Source organism: Acomys russatus, chromosome 14 (genome assembly GCF_903995435.1).
Source record: "Acomys russatus chromosome 14, mAcoRus1.1, whole genome shotgun sequence".
Classification (NCBI taxonomy): Eukaryota; Metazoa; Chordata; class Mammalia; order Rodentia; family Muridae; genus Acomys; species Acomys russatus.
In genome coordinates this window covers 52,063,056-52,086,672 of record NC_067150.1, presented here as the reverse complement: position 1 = coordinate 52,086,672, position 23,617 = coordinate 52,063,056, and the positions used below count along the sequence as shown (strand labels likewise).

The window sequence follows — 23,617 nt, the reverse complement described above, 5'->3', positions numbered from 1 at the left end:
AGCTGGAAAGTACAAGCAAAACAAGAGCACATAATTGTCATTGTGATCAATGAGAAATAAAAGGAACTTATGGAAAGAAAGTAGCAAAAAGATGTGCACTTTTAGCTTTTGCTTAGGAATTCTCAGAATTAATCAGGCACAGTGGCACACACCTGTAATCCCAGCACTCAGGGAGGCAGAGGCAGGTAGATCTCTGTGAGTTCAAGTGCAGCCTAGTCTACAAAGTGAGTCCAGGACAGCCAAGGCTACACAGTGAAACCCTGCCTCAAAAAAACAAAACAAAACAAAATAAAACCCAAACTTATGAGAACATTCCAGTCCTTTTCCTAAACTGATCTTTTAAGGTGTCTCTGATAAAACATTATCATCTCACACATAAGGGCTCAGTTCACGTGTTTTGCTTTTATTTGGGGGTGGGGTGGGGGGAATGCAATGCCACCCAGAGGCCAGAAGAGGGTGCAGGATCCCCACAAGGTAGAGGAGGCTGTGAGCCACCTCTCATGGATGCTGGGAATTAAACTCAGGTCCTCTGCAAAAGTAGTGCATGTGCTTAACCACTGAGCTGTCTTTCCACCCCCACTCCCAAGCCTGTTTTTTGAGACAGGGTCTCCCTCTGTAGCTCAAGCTAACCTTGAACTCATGACAATCCTTGTGCCCTGGCCTCCCAAATGCTGGGATTACAGGCATAAGCTACCACATCCAGCTAGAGTCTACTTTAATGCTACAGAACAAAGTAAACACTCAAATAAAATGCCCTCGTTCTATCATACTGAAAGCAGCTGCTCAATTTAGTTTGATGGCAGTTCAATCAAGGAAACTAATTAAGGTTCTTTCTCCAATATAACCCATGTAATAATTCCTTCTGGTAACCAAGTGAAAGGGTAGTTAATGAAGTGTAATTATTTTTCTTAATCAAAACAAATACTACTTTAAGCTCAGGCTTTATTTCCTTAACAATTAGTGGCTCTCACTTCTATCACCACAGTTTTCTAAAATAAATATAAATGTATGGTGTATATGACCATGTACACCTTCACGCCAGCAGAGGGCATCAGATCACATTATAGATGGTTGGGAGCCACCATGTGGTTGCTGGGAATTGAACTCAGGACCTCTTGGAAGAGCAGACAGTGCTCTTAACCCCTGAGCCATCTCTCCAGCCCCAGATATACATATTTTCAATGCTCTAAGATTTAATTATATAGCATTTGTAAGAAAGGTCAATTCCTAAGGAAGGAAGGGCAAGAAACCATAATGATTTTCCTTAATGCCTCATGCATTTCACCTGCTATCTTGTTTATTCTCTTCTTCTCACTATAAGCAACATTCAAATTATTTATTTAATGAGAGGAAAGAGGAGAGAGGGAAAGATGAGTGGGGGGGTGGGGGACCAAAGCACCCAGGGAGGTCACCTGCAGAAAGTGTGTCCCAGGGTTTGAAGTCAAGCCATCACACTTGGCAGCAAGCACCTAGCTGTGCTGAGCCACAGACTCTGCAGTGCTTTGTAAGGCGGGTGACATGACATGCTTTTCTCTTTTTACCTGTAAGTTGTGGTGGTCCCTCTGATTTGACTTCATGTTTCCTTCATCTTGAGTGTGTGACAAATTCCGCTTTGGTAAGACATTAAAAAAATACAGGTTAGAATGTATGAGGTGACATAAAAATATATTTTCTCTTAATGCAGTGTTTCTCAGCCTTCCTAATGCCGAGACTCTTTAACACATACAGTTCCTCATGTTGTGGTGACCCCAAACCATAAAATTGTTTTCATTGCTACTTCATAACTGTAATTTTGCTACTGTTATGAGCTGTTATGTAAATAGCTGTGGTTTCCGATGGCCTCAGGTGACTCCTGTGAAGGGTCGTTCCACCCCCAAGGTTGAGATCCACTATCTTAATGGGTTTTACACTCATAAGTGTCTTTTGCTTCATATAATGTATCATTTCCCCATCCACACCACAGGGTGGCAGTGTTTCTACTAAAAATCCCCAAATGGACAGCTTCAGAGACACAGGCATTAAGTAAATCAGATTTTTAAACTTCTACTAAAGATGCTGCTTAACTAAAGTCACAAATGTTTAAAATAAAAATGTATAAGAGACACACAAAATGGAAAAGCCATTCTATAGACTGCCACCCACTACCTCACAGGAAGAAATCCATTTAAAAACACTGGTGGAGGGAGCGATCACGGTAGCTTTGAAAGACAGACAGCATGGGCCTCGTTGCTTCTCTGAGCGTGGCTGGAACAAAACCTCCAGAAGCCAGTGAGGGAAGAGGTGGGGGACGGTGCAGCCCAGGCTCACACAGAGCTCCACAGGGCCAAGCTGGGTATGGGTCTGCCTCTGTACACCGGCTGCTTTGAAACTCTACTCCAGCTTAGTGTTACCAAAACCACAATGCGGCAGCTGAAGACAAATAGCCTCCCTTGCCGTTCCCTCACATCCATCTGCACAATAGCTAATCCAGCAAGCTATTTCTTCTGTTCTTGAATTGCTTTTCTGTCTTAAAGCTACTGGTTCAAGGTTAAATTCTCCAAGAATCTTTCTTCTTTCTTTTCTTTTTCTCTTTCTTTCTTTCTTTCTTTGGAATGTTCTATTACTACTGGTTTGAGTTTTGTTTAATCAAGTTTTTAACCATCATCTGAGCAGGTCTGGATGGAGAATTAGAAGGCAGGGCTCCATTGCAGAGTAGTTGCACTAGGTTCCCAGCTTCATCCATCAGATGGTACACGGCATTCCCAAATGGAGTGCCATTTGGCCATCTCTCTGCCTTCCTCCCCTTCCTGAGCCCTGCATCACCACTCTCACCCTGCCAGGCTCAAATATACCACAGCAACTCCACCCACTGAGACTCGGTAGCCTCTTCAGGCACCTCTGGCTGCCTGTGGCAGTGCTGCACACAGACTGGGGGCTTCCATCCTGTCTTCTGCTAGTCACTAGTCCTCTGGTGAGATACTTCCAAAATCCCGAGCATGCAAAACCCTTCTTAATCTGGCATCTGGCCTCTTTGCACTGTGTGCACACCACTGCTGTCACACTGGCCTTAGACACCCTCTCTCAGCAGAGGCTTTGGGACAGGCCCTCCCTCAGAAAGTCTCCCCCCACAGCTTCCACTCTCAGCATCTCAACTCCTCCATGCAGCTGGTCTTCACGGATCTGCCGTTTGTCTTACTGTTCCCAGCAATATATTGATTCCGAGCATTTGCTTAGGTAATTGTTATATCCAAGGAGCAAAGTTCCGTTTCCATATGGATAATCAATAACTTTCTTTTAAGTAGATGTGCATTTCAGACCTCTACTCGTCAGCTTATCTGAGGAACAGGGGAGACTAGAAGCAGTTGCTCCAGACAGAGACGTGAGCAGCAGACAAGGCCCATGCATGAGTGTGCGCTGCGTTCTGACGGAGTGAATGGGAGCCCTGTGCAGCCTCAGCACGGCCTTCAGATGACGCGAGAGGTGGAGATGATCCAATGAGGAGGAAAGATGGCAGCAAAGTACCTGGTTCCACACTCCCCGACCAGAGCCAAGTGGGGAGCCTGGGAGGGAGTGGCCAGCAGACAAGGAGGGCTGCCAGCTGCCAGCGTTAGCTTTGGGGCCAGGGTGTCGTGAACCAAACCCAGCTCTAACTCGGAGAGACGAGAGGAGCATGTAAGACTTTCACTCAAACCGGGAGGCCAAAGGGGAGAGCGGGCCACAGTGTTTGTTAAATGACCTCTTAAAACTAATACCAAGTAAAGTGGTTTCTTGTGTTATCCTGCTACTTTTTAAATAACTTAAGCCCTCAGTTAAATGCACACAGCAAAGATGATAAAAAAGAAATAAAAACATTAACAGTAGTATCTCAGTCACAACATATGATCAGTTTTGAATTGTTTTCAGCAGGGTGTGCTGGTATATGCCTGTTATCCAGCATTCAGAAGAGGCTGAGGTAGGAGGACAGCCAGACCGAGGACAACCTGGGCTACATAGCAAGGCTCTTGTCTCCAAACACAAAAACAAACTTTTTTTTTTCTGTTTATTTCATTAGAAGCATCTTCCAAAACAGTATAATCAGCACTACTGTTAAGGCCAAATTCCCTTGAAGACCTCAGTAAGGCCTGTATCTTATACAGGAAGAGGTGGGATGTGCCAGGCCCCAGGCAGATGTGACTTCCTCCTGGAAACTGGGAACTAAAGCCCCTTGTCTGAGGCTGAATAGCACAGCGTTATTAACAGGACCTCAATACCCTGAACACCTACTTTGTGGGCACTGACTGTCTGAGGGCACACAGCATGTGGTTAAAATCAAAGCAACCCTGTGTGTAACCACTAGCCAGATTTAAAGAAGACATTAGCTAAATGGTACAAAAAAAAAAAATAGTTTTTAAAAGTTAAAATGAGGGCACACCTGTTGCACAGACGGTCCTTTCCTCCAAAGCTCTCGCCCTAAGGATTTAAAGAAAAAACCCATGAGACAGAAGCAGAACAGCTTAGGCTCTCCCCTGGCTCCGCCCCCGCACCACCAAGACAACACCCAGTTCTCCTTCACAGCTTTACTTTTCCTTTAAAGCTTGCCACTTTTTAGTTTACTCCCAAAACTTATGTTTGCAACAGTAGTGAAACAGTCTGTTTTGCCTACCAAAATAGGAAAGATTTTTAAAATGTTGATATTCAAATAAATAGAAAGGTAAACTTGTCAGCTTATACAAAAGCTTAAATAAATACACATATCTGGAAATTCAGTAATTCAAATTGTAGGGAATGGTCTTTTTTTAAGATTTATTTTATTTTATTTATGAGTATGCGGGGGTGGGGGGTGGGGGAGGGCTCATGCATACAGTGCTCAGCAGATCCCATGGAGCTATAGCTATAGGCAGTGGGAGCCACCTGACTTGGCTGTTGGAAACTGAACTAGGTCTTATGGAACAGCAGCAAGTGCTCTTAACTGATGAGCCATCTCTCTACAACCCTCCAGGGACAAATCTAGGTGATTATAAAACATGTAAGAAGTATTTCACATACACATTAGTAAAAACCTAAATAACTTAAATACCACCTATCTAAAGTTGCTTCATTAAGTTAAATTTAAATAAATGAATTTTTGTGCATCACTAAAAATTATGCTACCAACAAATTTTATGCAGGAATAGCCTTCCAAATGCAATCACATGGAACAGCTAAGGGTGGTCTACATGTCACTTTACAGGTAAAGAACAGACTGAAAGGGGTAGCCTTCAAAATGTTAACAGAAGCTCCCGGAAGCACAGCAAGCTGCTAACTTTACTGGGTTGTTCTGTAGGCTCTAGCTTTTCCCTAAGAAACAGACACATATTTGGCACAGGCCACTGGCACAGGTCAGAGGAATATTTTAAATATCCTGATACTTTCTTCAAAACTTTTTATTTATTTATTTTTTTTTTTTTTGACAGTCTAGGGGTAGAAAGATGGCTCAGTGGTTAAGAACACTTACTGTTCTTGCAGAGGATGCAAGTTCAATTCCCAGCACCCACTTTGATGGCGCACAACTGCCTGAAACTCCAGCTCCGGGGGATCTGACACCCTCACCTGGCCTCATGGAAAACTGCACTAGTGTACACATACCTCCCCACTCCCAGGACACAGATATATACACTTTTTTTTTTTTTTTTTGGTTTTTCAAGACAGGGTTTCTCTGTGTAGCCTTGGCCATCCTGGACTCACTTTGTAGACCAGGCTGGCCTCGAACTCACAGCGATCCGCCTGCCTCTGCCTCCCGAGTGCTGGGATTAAAGGCGTGCGCCACCACGCCTGGCTCACATAATTTTTAAGAAATCTAAAACAAGCAAACCCAAAACAACTTTAAGAGCTCCATGGGGCCAGCCTATTCTACATAAGTTCCAGGGTGGCCAAGGCTACATACTAAGACCTTGTCTCAAAACAACGAAAAAAGAAGCTCGGTAAGTATAAAAATTGATCACCTCACTCCCCCTTATAATACATTAGCACCGGCAGTTTTTATTGGCAGGACACTCCTGCTGTCTCTTCCTCCTCAGCTTGAGCCAACCCACAGTGGTCAGGGGCAGCCTGAGGAATCAGACAACAGTGTGGCCCAGTGGCTTTGAAACAGGAGCTCAGTTCACACCTCTCTGGCTCCGGGGATCTAACACCCTCCTCTGGCCTCCACACTACCTACACACACATGCACAAACAGGGGCATAGACCCACATAATTAAAAATAGAAACTTCCAAGCACTTAAAAAAAACTTATGTCCCAGCCGGGCATGGTGGCACACGCCTTTAATCCCAGCACTCGGGAGACAGAGGCAGCCAGATCTCTGTGAGTTCGAGGACAGCCTGGTCTATAAAGTGAGAAACCATGTCTTGAAAAACCAAAAAAAAAAAACAAAACAAAACAAAACAACACTTCTGTCCCTTATAGAAACCCGCTTGCACCTTTGTTGGTGTTTTCTGCCACCGTCTTCAGTAGATTCAGGACCTCTGGATTGTCACCAATTCTTGCGTAGTAAGAGCAATCGTGGCCAAGGGCATCCAACAAGGTCACGTCAGCACCATTTTTAACCAGGACCTCTATAGCATCTCTGCAGCCATACTCACAGCCCAGCATGAGAGCTGTCCTGAAAACAGAGAAAAAAGTCCATGAAAAAGTCAAGAAACACCCTGTTAGGATGCAGGCACCACCTCAAGAAGTTATTATTTCATATGGATCCAGATAGCATGCTCTATCTTTTTGTATTTTTTAACTCATCACATTTCCAAAGTAAACAAAAATTGTGTTGTGTCTAGCTACAGAGGAAATCCTAACTTCTTTTTGTTGCTGTTTTACCAGCCTCGGACTCAATGTGTAGCAGAGTGACACTACCGCCTCCTCCTCAGTGCTGGCGGGAAGCACCCACACCACACCTGTCCTTCTGCCATCTTACACACTTTAACCAAGTCAGTCACTAAGCCAACCTAGCGTATTCCAGTTTAATGGCCGATAAATAATTACTGCAAAGATCTTCCCTAGATTGTCACCCGATGTGCTCAAACACAACAGTTCCAAGGCATCTGGTGAACTAACTCTGAGCCACACAAACTTTCCCTATGAGCCCCTCCCCCAGCTGAGGAAATCAAACTCTGCTCTTGATATCCTGTTTAAAGGAGCCTTGCTGGGCTGGGGATGCAGCTTGGTTGCAGGGTGCTTGCCTAGCATGCAGAAGGCCCTGAGTTTGATCCCCGGTACCCAGTGAGCAGGGCTGTACATGCCTGTGCTCCCCGCACCCGCCAGATAAGGGCCTGAGGATCAAAAGACCAAGGTCACCTTTAGTTTCATGGCAAATGTGAGGCCAGCCTGGGATACAGGAGGCACTAAATCAGGAGGGAGTCAACAAACAAACAAAGCAAAGGTGCTAGGATGAAAGCATCTTCTTCCCCACGTGCAGGCCTTTCAGAAGCACCCCCTTACTAATCATGAATCTAGTGTGTCCGCACTGAACAGCCAGGTGGCAATGCAACTCAGTTCTGAAGGAGAGGCAGCAGGGCCTTCTAGAAACAGTTTTTCCCAATCCGTCCTTAATGCTAGGGAAGTGACCCTTGATGAAATAGTGACCGATCCTATATCTGCAAAAGTGACTGATCCAACATCTAATAAGATTTGGTTTTAAAGTTAAATTTAGGACTAAAAAAATTCAACTTTAAAACCAAATCTTCTTAGTCGTGCCTGAAACCAGAGTGTAATATCTATGCAAACAAAGTAATACAGGAATGCCACTTTCTCAATAACATTGGTGACTTAGAAATCCCCTCCTTTGAAATATGTGAAAATGCCCTTATATATGAAGATGCCCTTATGTAGCAACCATGTTCAAGGAATATGTACCATAAGAATATCTGAAATAAGTATTTTAAAATATCTGAATAAAAATTCAAGCAAAAAACTGTGACACCTAATTACTACTTTATTGTATCTGTCTACATCCAATGAGTTATGCATGTTTAGAAGAATAAAATTAAAGGGGCATGTTTTAGTAATTATAAAAGCCCAGATATTTGGGTTATAAAATATTATAATAAATAAACTAATTGGGGGAATATTTTTCAGTTTGTCATCAGAAAGTAGGTGAGAAAAATCATCATAATTCTACTATAAGTAAGCATTGTGACATAATTGGTCAAGAAAGGAGACAATTATGGATAGAAATTACCAGACCATGTCAACTGAAATGGCATTAAATACAGAAGTAAATATCAATAAAGAGACTGTTAGCTTTGATTGACAACAGAGCCAGCCTAAAGTCATTTGAGAGAGAAGCCTCAACTGAGCAATTCCCTAGACCAGATCGGCCAGCAAGCATTATCTGTGGGGGATTAATTAATATAGGAGGTCCCAGCCCACTGTGGGGCAGCACCATCCCTAAGCAGATGGGATGGCACCCTGTAAGCTAAAATAAACCCATCCCTTCCTCTCCTGAGCTGCTGTTGGTCAGAGTGCTCCATCACAGCAACAGAAAGGAAACCAGAGCACAAAGCGAACTCAGACCTGGAGGCAACAAGGCTGAGCCCTGGCAGGCTGAGGAGCAACCCCAAGGCAAACCCAAAGTGGCTCACTGTCAAATTCCAGGGTCCCCAAGAACCACTTTAATCTCAAGGTTATTCTCTCTTTTTAAAGAAAGACTGTAGATATAATTTTTAAATTGTCTTTATTTGTACCGATTTTATTTTAAAGAAAGCTTTAAATAGCCAGGGTAAGTAGGAGTCTTCTCTTCTTTGTTTTCTGACCCAAATATGGGCCGTAGCTACTGCATTCGCTCAGCATTCCTGCAAGGAGAGCAAGGCAGGTGGGAAGACACCAGGTCATAGCAAGTGTCACAGGCCTCCAGCTGCTACAAGGAACCACCTGAAAAGAATTACCTACCTGTTCTGTTTGTCTCTCGAATTGACATCTGCCCCGCTGTCTATCAGCAATTGACAAATAGTCGGCCTGCACATCTGGGTCGCCAAAATCAGCGGCGTCCGCCCGTCCTAAGCAACAAAGAAAACAAACTGATGTTAAGGCAGAGAGTCTTCCAGAATGTGTGTGTTACAACGCGTGAGTTGAAATGAGAACAAGCCGACTTACTATGTCTTTGGCATTCACGGAGGCCCCGTGGTCACAAAGCAGCTGGATGCTAGAAGGACAGTCTGCCATCGCTTTGAGAAACAAGGGGACAATCACAAACGGTGAACCTCTGCAGACATGTGGCGCATTCCTAGGTTCAAGTAAGGCAACCTAAATCCCTCCCTTTTCAAACTACCAAAGCCCACACCCCTCACACCCAGCTTAGCAAGGCAAACATCCACTTTGTATCTTAAAATGGATCAAAGAGGATCTCTGTATGTTGTACAATTTGTCATTTGCTTTGCAAACAATATCATGCTGCATACAAATGAGAGAGATAAAAAGGCAATGAACGAGAAATTAAAATATCATACAAGTACCAAAAATGGAAAAAGAAACTGAAATTTTATATATATATAAAAATGGAAGGGATGGAGAGGTAAGATAGCTCAGTGGTTAAGACCACTTGTTGCTGCTCTTCAGGCTGTGGAGCCCTCCTCTGGCCTCCATAGGTACCTACACACACACACATACACACACACACACACACACACACACACACACACACACACACCATGCTCAGCGCTCCTGGCCAACAGAAATATGCATTATTCCTGCTCATGTCTTCCCTATCTACCATAGTGACCAACCTGTAAATATTGGCTGACTGAAATTTTTATAAGATTTAATTTTTATTTTACTTTCAGTTACAGGAAGAGGTAGAGGAATATGTACGCCCATGCAGTCCCCACAAAGGCCAGAAGAGGGCAACAGATTGCCTAGAGCTCTCGTTACAGGTGGTTGGTTGTAAGCCACCCAACACCAGGGCATTGGAAATTAAACTCAGGGCCTCTGCATGAACAGCAAACACCCTTAATTGCTGAACCATCTCACCAGCCCCTGAACGAATCTTCTTCACCTGCAATTAGTACGTTTCAATTTTCAGCATACAAATTTGCTCAAACTTTTTCTCCACAATATCCAGATGAATTAATGTTAAACTCTTAAAATTACTTTCAGGGACCCCATGTTTTCAGAAAGTGTTGAGTCCGGGAGGGAACGTATCTCACCTGCATCGTGAAGGGCAGTTCGTCCTTGAAAGTCCGCATGCTCAGTGGGGCAGTTGTACTGTTAAAACAGAGCGACGTGACGATGTGGGAGGGCTTTGTTTTAACATGCGAGAAGCATGCACGATTGAACAGCTGTTATTTAATCTTAAAATATTCCACTTATCAAAGAAAGTAAAGACATCCAGACAATCCACTAAATATTTTGACGTGAAACAAATAAAATAATGCCACGTAACTGTGAACTGAGCAGTACTTCACCCAACAGGAAACATATGCCCATTACAATAGTGCAAAGAATTGAAAAGATGTTATTGTTTGGTTTGCTTTGGTTTTTGGTTTTTTGTTTTTTCTCAGCAAGAGGTAAAATGAACTATTGAACCAGGAGAACAGCGCAGGGCTGAATACTTTGCCAAAAGCCTGCACACAGCCACATGGCTAGCACAGTCCTGTGGCTGCCTGTTAAAAACTCGAGATGCTAATATCATGTCGTATAAAGTCATCTGTGTAGAGACCCAGAAACACCAAAGCCTTGTGCTATGCTCTCTCTCTCGGGCCATGTTCTAGGCAACAGAAACCTCTGGTTCCCAGCTAACATCAACAGGAAGGTCAAGTCTTTATTGTTTATTTTTAATACACTGAGTTATGTGACTCACTTCCCTTGCATTTTTGTTCCTTATTGTTCACATTCCTCCACAAAGGATGAAAAAATGACCAGCTAAGTGAACGGTTAGGACTGGCCTGCCACTCCTTCTTCTCAGACTCCAAATACACCAAGAGCACGCTCAAGCTTTACACACTCACACTGAAGCGAGTGTGCCCATCCCATGTACCTGGAGAAGTTTCTGCAGGCACAGCGCGTGTCCATACTTAGCCGCCAGGTGAAGCGCATTCCTCCCTACAAAAGCAAACATTTCAAGTCTGTGAGGAGGATTATTTTCTTCCTACAGGAATTTTCATAGAAATACACCATTTTCGTCCCAGTTGGTTGGTTGACAGGGTATTTAATTTGTAAGCGGGCTGTCAGTTCCTAAGATGTTTGACATTTTAGTAATGGACTACACGCACCCCCAAAACTCTGAAGGCAGCAAGAAAAATGAATCCTCCAAGTTCATAAAAGGGAAGAAGTGTGTCCTCATGTGCCACCCAACCTCCATCACCAAGAGCAGTGCCTGAGACACAGTTACGCAAGGAAAGAGAGAGAGAGGTAGGAAGAGGAGGGGGCTGCAGATGCCACAGTGGCTAAGAGCACTGGCTGCTCTGGCAGAGGTCCTGGGTTCAATTCCCTGCACCCACATGGTGACTCCGACCACCTATAATTCCAGTCCCAGGGGATCTGACACTTTCTTCTGGCCTCCTCATGACATATAGTCATAGATGCAGGCAAAACACCAATCTACATAAAATAAAAAACAAATACATTTTTTAAGGCAAGAAAGTGAGTACAGAAAGGAAAAGAAACTCCTACATTTCTGGCTAGCTAGCAAGGGTACAAAGAATGGAGGACACTAAGAAACTGATGCCCTGGGCTGGAGAGATGGCTCAGAGGTTAAGAGCACTGCCTGTTCTTCCAGAGGTTCTGAGTTCAATCCCCAGCAACCACATGGTGGCTCACAGCCATCTATAATGACATCTGGTGCCCTCTTCTGGCGAGCAAGTGTATATGCAGACAGAGCATTGTATACATAATAATAAATAAATAAATCTTTTTTAAAAGATTAAAAAATAAATTTAAAAAAATTGATGTCCCAAGATGATTTTCTCTCATTTGTCAGCTTCAGCTAAATTTCAGTGTTGCTTAAGAAACTATGGCTCTGAAAACCAACTTGTTCAAATATAACTAATTTAAATATATGAGTTTTTTTAAAGATTAAAAATGTTCTTACATGTATTTATACTTATATGAGGAGGGGCATGTACAGGCCATGTTGTGAGTGTGGATGTCAGAGGACACTTGACGGAATTGGTTGTCTCCTTCTGGGGGTCCTGGGACACTAAATCACAAGTGCTTTACACATCTCAAGGGCCCCAAAATGTGTGCTATCCAGGAAATGCTCAAGAGGCTGGGGAAGGGAGGCTGTGGGTGTGAGAGGGGGGAGGGGAGGCTGTGGGTGTGAGGGGGGGGAGGGGAGGCTGTGGGGTGAGAAGTGGGGAGGGGAGGCTGTGGGTGTGAGAGGGGGGAGGGGAGGCTGTGGTGTGAGAGGGGGGAGGGGAGGCTGTGGGTGTGAGAGGGGGAGGGGAGGCTGTGGGTGTGAGAGGGGGGAGGGAAGGCTGTGGGTGTGAGAAGTGGGGAGGGGAGGCTGTGGGTGTGAGAGGGGGGAGGGGAGGCTGTGGGTGTGAGAGGGGGGAGGGGAGGCTGTGGGTGTGAGAGGTGGGGAGGGAAGGCTGTGGGTGTGAGAGGTGGGGAGGGGAGGCTGTGGGTGTGAGAGGTGGGGAGGGGAGGCTGTGGGTGTGAGAGGGGGGAGGGAAGGCTGTGGGTGTGAGAGGGGGGAGGGAAGGCTGTGGGTGTGAGAAGTGGGGAGGGGAGGCTGTGGGTGTGAGAGGGGGGAGGGGAGGCTGTGGGTGTGAGAGGGGGGAGGGGAGGCTGTGGGTGTGAGAGGGGGAGGGGAGGCTGTGGGTGTGAGAGGTGGGGAGGGGAGGCTGTGGGTGTGAGAGGTGGGGAGGGGAGGCTGTGGGTGTGAGAGGTGGGGAGGGGAGACTGTGGGTGTGAGAGGTGGGGAGGGGAGGTTGTGAATGTGAGAGACTGACTCTGAAGAAGATAAACTTGCAAAGAATCTCTCCCTTCTCTCCTCTCTCTCCCCTCTCTCCTCTCTCTCCCCTCTCTCTCTCCTCTTTCTCTCCTCCCTCCTCCCCCCCTCCTCTCTCCTCGTTAACTTATTTGTGGGTGGAGGTGCCCATGCGCCACAGCAAGTGTCAGAGGATAACTGTAGTTGTCTCTTCCCACCATGTGACCCATGTGGGGCTCAAATTCATCAAGCGCCTGTGTCCACTGAGCCATCTTGTCCCACCTGGGCCTCCTTACTCATACACGTCACTCAGATGGTGAAGGGTTAGGGTTTCACTCAGCTACAGCAGCATCTGATCTATAATGCTCTGTAGTTCGCTTCAACATCACAAATATCTTACTGTGACGCTCAATTCCACATGCACATTGGCTGGGAAAGAAATCACATCCTGATTACCCTGGACTGACAAATACACGGGCTGTCAATGTGCATACAGTTTTATATGAGTTTAAGTCAGCTGTGCGCTTCCCCAGGTCTGATCAGCGGGTTCCAACACAAAACACGGGGTGGCCAGATCTGTGAGCAGGTCCAGATACAGCACTGCCAACGGAACCCACACATCTCCAGTTGGCCAGACAGGACTGTTTCACATTTCAGTCCAGGAGATGTAGCTCAGAGGGCTGGCAAGAGGGCCCTTGCTACCCAGCCTGATGGTACAAGCTCCGTCCTCAGGATGCACACGGTAGAAAGGGACAATCAATTTCTGCTTTTTCAGTCTGCTCTCCACATGCATTGCTAAGCCATGTGAGTGCTAACTTGCACATGCACGTGGGTGTGCACACACACCCACACCCACACCCACACAAACAAACTAAAAATATAAAAGTAAGTCCGAGAAAACTAACTTGTCCTAGTTAATTAAAGTCTAGTGCTCTCATTGAAGAAAAACCAACAGCTGGGTTCAAACACTTGCATGTTTTCATTGAGTGTGCAAATGCCACAGTGAGACTTAAAGAGACAGAGGGAAGTAAGAAATGAGGGGAAAAAAAATAAGATTCTAACAGTCTATAAGAACAATTAAAAAAAAAAAGAACAATTTGTGGCTGGACATGGTGGTGCACGCCTTTAATCTCAGCACTCAGGAGGCAGAGGCAGGTGGATCTCTGTGAGTTCGAGGCCAGCCTGGTCTACAAAGCGAGTCCAGGACAGCCAAGGCTACACAGAGAAACCCTGTCTCAAAAAACCAAAACCAAAACCAAAACAAAACAAAAAAACCAACAACAAAAAAGAACAATTTGTGATACAGCCAGCCAAACCCAGGGCAGGCTCCCTATGGACACTTGTCTCTTGCAGGGCCTGGGGCAAGTTACTAAGTGCTCAGGACCCCACACCTTTATTGGCTGAGATAAGGATAAGATGAGCACTGGTGAAATAAAGCGCTCAGCAGGGGCAGAACAACCACCCAGATGTTACAGAAAGGAGCTGCCACCATTCCTACCATCATGGAGGCTGCTACTGTTTGAGGCAGTTATGTCTCCAGCACAGAAGGCACCCAACTGAATAGCAAATGAGCTCATCACAGAAAGGACAGGGCACAGGCTATGAACATAGACAAAAGCCCCCGAAAGTCTCTAAAATTGGGCATTTCAGGACCAGCACTAGATGGCAGGTCTACTGCCCTTCCACCCTAAAGCTCCTGGACTTGACCCTCTCCCGCGCTGATACTCAGGAATAAATGTTTTCTCCACTAAGAACAATGGAACAATGGCTCAATGGTTTAAGAGCGCTTGCTGCTCTTGCAGAGGACCTTGGGTTCAATTCCCAGCACCCACATCAGCTAACTCACAGCCTTTTTATACCCACTCCCAGCCCCTACAGATACTGAACTCAACATGGTGTACATATATACAGCCAGGCACATAATACATACATGTAAAATAAATCTAGAAATAAATGGTAAGTAAATAAATAACGTACAACATAAACTTAGCGATTTTGCTTCTTAAGTTATATTTAGGTCTGTGAGAAGTAGCTGAGGGTATAAATTACTGGTAGAGTGCTTGCCCAACATATGAAAGGACCTGGGTTCAATCTTTAGCAAGGAAAAAAAAAAAAGAAAGAGGGAGGGAGGGAGGGGATAATAATGAGTGGGCAATGCAACGCCCTCATGGAGGAAGCATACCTGCACTGTCCCTGACGGTAATATCAACTCCATGTGTAAGGATGGCGTTCAGACACTCCAGATTCCCTTCAGAGGCCACGACATGGAAGCTAAGTGAAAGAGAACATCTGTTAGGCCACGGAGACTAACAAGGCAATTTAAATGTTCATGGAGCTAGAGATGGCTCAGTGGTTAAGAGCAGTGGTTGCTCTTCCAGAGGACCTGGGTTCAATTCCTAGCACCCATATAGTAGCTCACAGCCATTTGTAACTCCAGTCCCAGGGGATCCAACACCCTCTTCTGGCCTCCTTGAGCACAAGGCAAGCATGTGGTACCCAGACACACAAGCATGTAAAACACCTGCACACATTTAAAAAGGTGTTCTACCTACATCGTTCCTCATTTAGCATAAACGCATTCGCACACACCCAGTGTTATAAAGCCTTTGCTTTGATAGAGTAACTTTACAAATAGAACATTTTTATTTCCCAGACCTGAAATGGTTAAAAGTCTGATTCCCAAAACTAGGCAAGGCATTCTAGAAAGATCTCCTTAGTGTGAGACATGTGCCACCATGCCTGGCTTAGTATAAAATATTTTAATATTAAACAGCTTTAATAAGAATGTATTAGTTGGGTACAGTGGCACATGCCTGTAATCCCAGCACTCTGGGAGGCAGAGGCAGGAGGATCTCTGTTAGTCTGAGGCCAACCTGGTCTATAAAGAAAGTCCAGGACAGCCAAGGCTACACAGAGAAACCTTGTCTTGAAAAACAAAACAAAACAAAACAAAAAAAGAGAAAATGTCATGATATAATATTTTTAGCCCTGTAATGTATTATTTTTCTATCAAAACCCCTGATGCTTGGAATTGAATAAATGCACCCTAGAATTTTTCCTTTTGTCCTGTTTTGGGGGGGTGTGTGTGTGTGTGTGTGTCTGTGTGTGTGTGTGTGTGTGTGTGTGTGTGTGTAAGAATGTGTGAATGCATGTGGAAACCCAAGACTGACATTGGGAGTCTTCCTTGATCAGGCTCCGTCTTATTTAACGAGGCAGGGTCTCTCATTTGGACAAGGTAGCCTGCCCAGGGACCACCCATCTCTACTCTCTGAGCTAGAAGAGTTCAGAAAATGATAGGCACGCTGCCACATACAGCCCGCATTGCCATAAGTTCAGTAATGAGAACTCTGGTATTGGGTGGCAAGTGTTCACTCACTAAGCCACTTTTCCAGCACCCACAGTGGAACATTTCTATAAGGCTATTTTGTTTGATTTAAAATATACTGAAACTGACTCCCCTCCCACCCTTAACCTCCCCCCCAAAAAGGAAAGCTACAGAAGAGGGTTAAGACCAAAGCAGATCAGAGACTTTCTTCAGAATTATGAACCTAACCCATGCTTTCTCCCTCCACAGGGACAAACGTCAACATTGAATTCTTCTCCCCTCGCCCCTCCCACCATGTGATTGAAATTTCACAGAAGCTCTGTTGACCAAGCTCCCTAGCAAGGTAAGCCGAGCCTCCTTAAGATGCTAACTTTGGGGCTAGAGAGAGGAACCCACAGTTAAGAGTACTGGCTGCTCTTCCAGAGGGCTCCTGATATCCTGATCAGTCCACTCACCCCACTCAAAGGCCCCGCCCCTCCTCCTGCTCTCCACAGGCTCCCATCTACACGTGTGCACACACATGCATAAAATAAAACCTTTCCTTAAAAAGAGAAGCTAACTCTAAGCGTTCAAGTACTTGGAGCATCAGCTAACAGATGTCCCGTTTTCTCTTTCCGCATCTAGTAGTTTACTAAGCAGCCAACACTTAGAAGCTTTATGTGTGTGCGCTAAGAGCTGGTACTGACTAGAACTCACCCAAATCCAAACCCATGTGTAGACGGGCATTGCGGGTAAAGGGGGGTCCTGGACAAGACAAGAAGACACCTCCCTGAAGACGTCAGGAGGAGGACATCAACGTACAAGACCCTCCCTTGGGCTCACTCTCAGCAGGAGACTTTCTCTGGCCACAGCAGGAGTTCATATTCCTGGAGGCCCACGCCTGCCCTCACCAGTCTCTGTTGAAGTAACGTTTTTATACCATATAAGTCCAATACTGATTCTCTTTGTGGCCTGTAGTTCTTTTCCCACTCAACTGCAAACTCAATAAAAGTAAAGTTAATATGTCTGTTTACTTTCTGTTCTGTCCCCAGACACAAGTATCAAAAGTTACTCTCAAATGTCTGAAGAAGTAAAATGCCAAGAAACAAAAACCCACAATAGCTTGCAAGCTCATTTCCAGGTATCAGGTCATCACGTGACTCTAGTAATCCTATGGCAGAGGAGATGCAAACTAGAGACCAAGCCCCGTAAGGACAGCAGAGCTGCACACAGTTTAAAGTAGACCGAGGAGAAGAGGTAGTCTTATGAGACAAATTCATTCTCCATTTTGGGAGGACAACAGATTTGGGCTATGGGCATCATTCACTCTCCTGAGACATGAAAGCAGTCAATCAGACCCAGAGCACCTCCCCACACCAGGGGGCATAACCTCCTAAGACCGCACAAGTGCCAGTTCAGGGTCGTTTGTTTTCACTCCTCAGCTCACAAACTTTGAAAGACTGTGGTCTTCAAAGTAGCCCAACACGACACAGACAGTACACGAGAGGGCAGGGGTCCCAGCTAATCCAGAAGCACTGCCTCGGCTGCTGAGCTATAAATAGCACAGGCGTGTGTGAGGAAGAAGACATGTCAATCATGGAAACATATGTACAGGGCTATACATGACATATGAGGAAGAGCTTTACAGAAATACTCCTTTGCAACCAAGAGAACCTCTTCTTTTAAAATATATGTGGTGTATGTATGTATGTATGTATGTGTTTCTTTGTATGTATCTGTGTCTTTGTATGTTTGTGTGACTTTGTGTATGTCTATGTGTGTCTTCCTGTATCTGTGTATACGTGTGTGTGTCTATGTCTCTGTGCATGTCTGTGTGTGTCTGTGTGTGTATCTGTCTGTATATATTTGTATGTATAATGCCTGGGTGTCTGTCTATGTTTATGTCTCTGTGTGTATATGTCTGTGTATGTCCAAATGTATATATCTGTCTGTCTGTCTGTGTGTGTATATCTGTGTGTCTGCCTGTATGTAGTGTATATCTCTGTCTGCGTATGTCTGTCTGTATATGTCTGTGTGTGTATCTTTGTGTATGTGTGTGTGTGTGTGTGTGTCTATGTATGTGTACACCCATGTATTTGAGGATGTCTGGAGGCCAAGAGGGTGCTGGATCCCTTGGAGTGGCAGGCAACTGTGTGCTGCCTGACATGAGTAGTCTGGACCACTAAGTTTGCTTTCTATCCAGCACCGTCATGCCCTGTCCTTCTAGAACCACAGTGAGTTCAAGAACACTTGTGGGTTCTTTTCTTAAAAGAATTTCAGAACCTGGGGGCTACAGAGATGGCTCTGTGGGTAAGAACACCTACTGCTCTAAAGAAGACCCATGTTCAATTACCAGCACCTATATGGTTGCTCACAACAACCTGTACCACCAGTTCCAGGGGATCCAATGCACTTTTCTGGTCTCTGTGAGTTCCTATATGCCTCTGATATACATACATACACACACACACACACACACACACACACACACACACACACACACATATACTCGGATGTATGTACACATATATACACACACACAAAATAAATCTTTTCAAAAATAAAAATACAAAATTGAAAACAAAATATTTTCAAAATAAAATTCCTTAAAATTTTCAAAATTTCCAGGTGGTGGTGGCACATGCCTGTTATCCCAGCACTCAGGAGGCAGAGGCAGGCAGATCTCTGTGAGTTCAAGGCCAGCCTGGTCTCCAAAGCAGAGTCTAGGACAGCCAGGGCTACACAGCGTAACCTTGTCTTGAAAAAAAAAAATTCAAAATTGAGCCAGACAATGGTGGCACATGTCTTTAATCCCAGCATTTGAGAGGTAGATTTCTATGATTTTGAAGCCAACCCAATCTACAGAGCAAGTTCCAGGACAGTCAGGGCTACAAAGAGAAACCCTGTCTCAAAAAAACAAAACAAAAATTCAAAATTGAAATTAAAAATTTTCAAATTAAAATTGTTTTACCACTAGAGATAACATAGAAGATATATTTGTAACACACACACACACTAAAGCTAACTAAATACAAAATGCTTTCATTAAGAAAGAAGATATAGCTCATACATTTAAATAAATAGGGGGAAATTTGCCTCTGGAGTCCCAGGAGGAAGGCTACCTCCTACAAAGAAAACCTGACAGATCAACAGGACTCACCTGTTCACCAAATGACGCTGATTCTGTATTGCTCAGTTGGCAAAGATAGCGCCATGACTGAACTTTTGACCAAAGAGAGCCCTCCAGATACCCAAGCAGCTGCCCATTCCAAACACAGAAAAAAATACGGGAGTACACAGGGCTTACCGCTCAACATCTTAGCACTGAGGAAAGAAGAGAGCAGAAAGACAGCTCACTTACCGAGATTCTATTTTACCATCTGTACCATGAGCCACATCAAACAGCATAAGGTTTGTAAAAAAAGAAAAAAAAGAAAGAAAGAAAAATAGGAGAAGACTAAAAATAATTTATTTCTGTACTTAAAAAGTACATTCCTTTTAGTCCCAGCACTTGAGAGGCAGAGGCAGGAGGGTGTCCATGGGTTTGAGGTCATTTTGGTGAAGTCAGCTAAGGCTACATGGAGAGACCTATCTCGGTGAAAACCAACCAACCAACCAACCAGAATGCTTCTGGATAAAACAGAAAGACTGTGAAGCCAACAGTTTCAAGCTTTATTGCTATTAAAACTGAATTTGTAATCATATTTTTGCTCTATTGAAATAGTAAACATTCCAAAGTCATGATTGACATCAAACATTAGTGATTAAATTTCTAATATTTACTTCTATATTTAGCATCTGGCTTCCAATTATAAGACTGAGGGAGGGGGAAATTTCCCTGCAAGGCAAAGACAGGGAGTTTAGGAAATGAGACTTTTCACCTCTGGTGCTGGAAGCCTAGCTATGGTTACCAGGGCTGGAATTAGAGTCTTAACAGAATCAAGATCTGCCCTTTCACCCAGCTGCCTCCTATGCTCAACAAGAAAGGAAACGCTGCAGACCTAGCACAGGAGGGGAAGAAACTCTTGGCTCAGAGGCACACAGCAAGATGGGAGTCGGTTCACACAAACATGGAGGATGGGCTCCCTCACTGGGTCTCTCTAAGGCCCACTAGGTACCCCACCCCCCTCTCTGCTCTGCTCGGTCTTGTTGAAACTAATGGTCTAAATTAAAAAGTCAAATTGAGGCTCGGAGGAAAGGCCACTGTCCTTTACAGAATGGGGCCACATCCCAGCTGCAGGACGCTTGAGGTCAGAACAAGCTGTTTAAGTCCTACAGACTTTTCCCTGCTTCTTCTACTTGCCTGCTTCAAAGATGAAATAAGATAAGGACTGAAGAAAAGTTGCCAGTGAAGATACCCCAAATAGCACAGGCTGGGCTTTACCTAGGCAGCTGGACATGGGACAGTACTGAATGACAACACTCCCTGGTGTGTCTAAAGTAGTCATCGTAAATAACTCTGGGTCAGCCGTTTAAAGTCACAACGGGGATAGTCACAGTTCACAGGCGGTGGGTCCCAAGGTTCCACCTTGACCTCTGTGACAAGGGCATACTCACACTGATCTGCCTTCCACATCTAGCTTGTCTGGATGGACGCCCTTTTTGGCAAGGATGGAGGATACTTTCTCCACATCCCCCCTTTCAGCAGCCTTCAGCAGCCGGTCATCGTATTTATTCCACTCTGTTGAGTGCTACAAAAAAAAAAATAGAAAGAAAGAAAGAAAGAAAGGAGAAAGGAGACATGGCATGATGTGTTAGTCAGCTCTCCTTCAGAAGGAAGGGAAAGAAAAGGGGGAAGCCCTCAGTCTATCAGTTTTCAGATGCACCCCAAATTCCTTTCCCACTGCCTTGCTCACTTCACCAGAATAGCAGATTATTTGTTTGTTTGTTTGTTTTTGTTTGTTTACTTACTAACTTATTGGAGACAGGGTCTCTCTACATAGTCCTGGCTGGCCTAGAACTCGTTACATAGACCAGGCTGGCTTCAAACTCACAGGGATCCGCCTGCTTCTGCCTCCGGATGTAAATCCCAAATCATGACCATGCAAAGTCTATTTACCTTAAACTTATGAGAAAATGTGTATTTTGTATGTTCAGTGTCCTGTCAGCTACCTTTGGGACAAAGAAAAGTAATAATTACTGAACACCCACCCCAAACTAGGCACAACACCTCAAGCCACCCAGAGAACTACAACTCTGACAAGTCTTAAGAGGAGAGAGTCGAACTCCCAGCATCAAATGACAAGAGTGGTAGAGCTTGGCTCTGACAGCTCCCTGTCCCTCCGGGGCTCATACTTCCACAGCTGTCTCTGGTTACTACCTCTGAGCACCCTTAGGAGCAGTGGGACTCTCTAGCACACTTGTAACTCCTCCTATTCCAAAGGTGTCGTTAGAAACACAACTACACACACACAATACTCAGTAGAATAAGGAATGATACCTGCACAGTAGGATAAAAAGAAACTTTTATGCAGAAAAGAAAACTAAAGAGGAAAGACTCTCAAGTCCTATCTGTTTGTTGGTTTGTTGTTTAAGAAAAGGGTCTCCCTATAGAGCCCATGCTGGCCTCAACCTGAGGCTACCCTCTTGCCTCAGTCTCCTAAGGCATGCACCACCACTGCCAGCAGATTTTGTATATATTTTGCAGAAACAGTACAAGTAAACTTAAAGGGAAGGTGAAGAGAATTTCAAAACCAGAAGCAGCAGCACACAATATATATTACAATCCCATCAAGGTTACATTGGCTTTGCTCTGAGATCATACCATGAGGCTAATAACTTGGCTCTTTCCTCAGTACATAGATGTGCCAGAGCATGGATTGAAAATATAAATATCTGGGGCTGGAGAGGTGGCTCAGTGGTTAAGAGCACTGGCTGCTCTTCCAAAAGACCCAGGTTCAACTCCCAGAGACCACATGGCAACTCACAATTGTCCAGTACCAGGGAATCCAACATCCTCACACATATAGACACAAATGTAGGCAAAATACCAATGTGCATAAACTAAAATAAATTACTAAAACAAAGAAAAATTTTAAGTATATAAGATTTAATCTTGTAAGGTATCACCTTGAGACTAGTGAGATGGCTTAGACACCAAGTCTGACAACCTGACTTTAGTCCCCATGTCCCACAGGCGGAAGGAGAGGACCTCTGTCCTCAGCAGGAGAGCCATGACACTCTCACGTGTGTATACATAAAGCTTTTTAAAATGTAATAAAATATTACTGCTAAATTCCATCACTGCTAAATAAAATCAGTGTGATTTCTGTAACTCTACAAGATCTAAGCATTTCACATAATTGGCAAAGTCAATCAATCCTTTGTCCACAAAACCCTCTAAATGTTGAAGAAGAAGAAGAAGAAGAAGAAGAAGAAGAAGAAGAAGAAGAAGAAGAAGAAGAAGAAGAAAAGAAGAAGAAAGAAGAAGAAGAAGAAGAAGAAGAAGAAGAAGAAGAAGAAGAAGAAGAAGAAAGCACCAACATCCTAAGTTTCTATAGCAAATTCTACAGACTCACAAAGAACTTGAAAGAGAAAATACAAAAATTGAGTATGAAGACAAATGTGAAAACTCAGTTTCTAGCTCATTCCTGAGGTGTATTTTAACAGCCCTGGTTTGAACACCCACAGACTTCAGAAATGACAAACTGGGGTTAAATTTAGTTACTAGTCTGCCTTATTCTAACTTCAAAAGTCTGAACTGCCGACACGGAGCAATGCCTGCCTCCTGACTCAAACCCCAACCGCATTTTACTTTCATTTTAGAGGCAAAACAGCCCAGCATGGCTGAGGGGCTCGCTGCCGGCTGTAGTGGCTGTGGGTTTAGGGGGAAGAGACACTGGCTGTCAAATGCCCTGCTCGCTGCACAAACACCTGCCCCAAACTGACTAGTTTATTCAGTTGCCATGATCCCCAGGATACTTGCTGGGTAGGAAAAGGCTCTGCATAGCTCACAAACCATTGTAAACCCCAAAGAAAGACTTCAAAAACCAAGGGGGGGGGGAAGGAGAGGAGAAGAAATCCATGTGATTAAAGACTCATATGAGTAATTTTAAGTTCGACTTCATTAAGCACCAGTTCTGGCCCAGAGTCAGTTAACAGTCCTACTGCCCAGTCACTAACATTCTATCCTGTGCTTTTATTTTTTTTCTTTCTTTCTTTCTTTTCTTTCATTATTTTATTTAATCACTTACAGCCTGATCTCAGTCCCCTCCCTCCTCCCAGTCCCACCCTCACAAGGCCAGAAAAACAAAAGCTTTTGTCAGCTGCCTTAATCACTGTGGAAAACCAGAAGAAGATCATCAGCACAGAGACTGTCAATAATAAAACAGGGCACTTTAAAACACACGGGAAGCCTGTGTGCAGGTCGCTGTTCCACAAGATACCTACTCTGTGCCAACAGTTCATGGCCAGGCTTCTGATCCGTGTGGCAGCAGTGAACGAGCCTGCCTTGAGTCACAAA

At 44.5% G+C, this 23,617-nt stretch overlaps 1 protein-coding gene across 1 annotated transcript in view; it reads right to left on the bottom strand.

Annotated features, from left to right (window-relative positions):
• The window catches only part of Uaca (uveal autoantigen with coiled-coil domains and ankyrin repeats), an 87,332-nt gene that overhangs the window by 15,379 nt on the left and 48,336 nt on the right, over window positions 1-23,617 (bottom strand). Inside the window, exons 2-10 of the mRNA XM_051156601.1 lie at window positions 20,713-20,846; window positions 15,034-15,122; window positions 10,959-11,023; window positions 10,129-10,186; window positions 9,080-9,150; window positions 8,876-8,982; window positions 6,415-6,596; window positions 4,391-4,428; window positions 1,542-1,610 (exon numbers count right to left, since the gene is read on the bottom strand). Coding sequence (XP_051012558.1) covers window positions 1,542-1,610; window positions 4,391-4,428; window positions 6,415-6,596; window positions 8,876-8,982; window positions 9,080-9,150; window positions 10,129-10,186; window positions 10,959-11,023; window positions 15,034-15,122; window positions 20,713-20,846 — 813 coding nt within the window. The remainder of the gene's footprint in view (window positions 1-1,541; window positions 1,611-4,390; window positions 4,429-6,414; window positions 6,597-8,875; window positions 8,983-9,079; window positions 9,151-10,128; window positions 10,187-10,958; window positions 11,024-15,033; window positions 15,123-20,712; window positions 20,847-23,617) is intronic.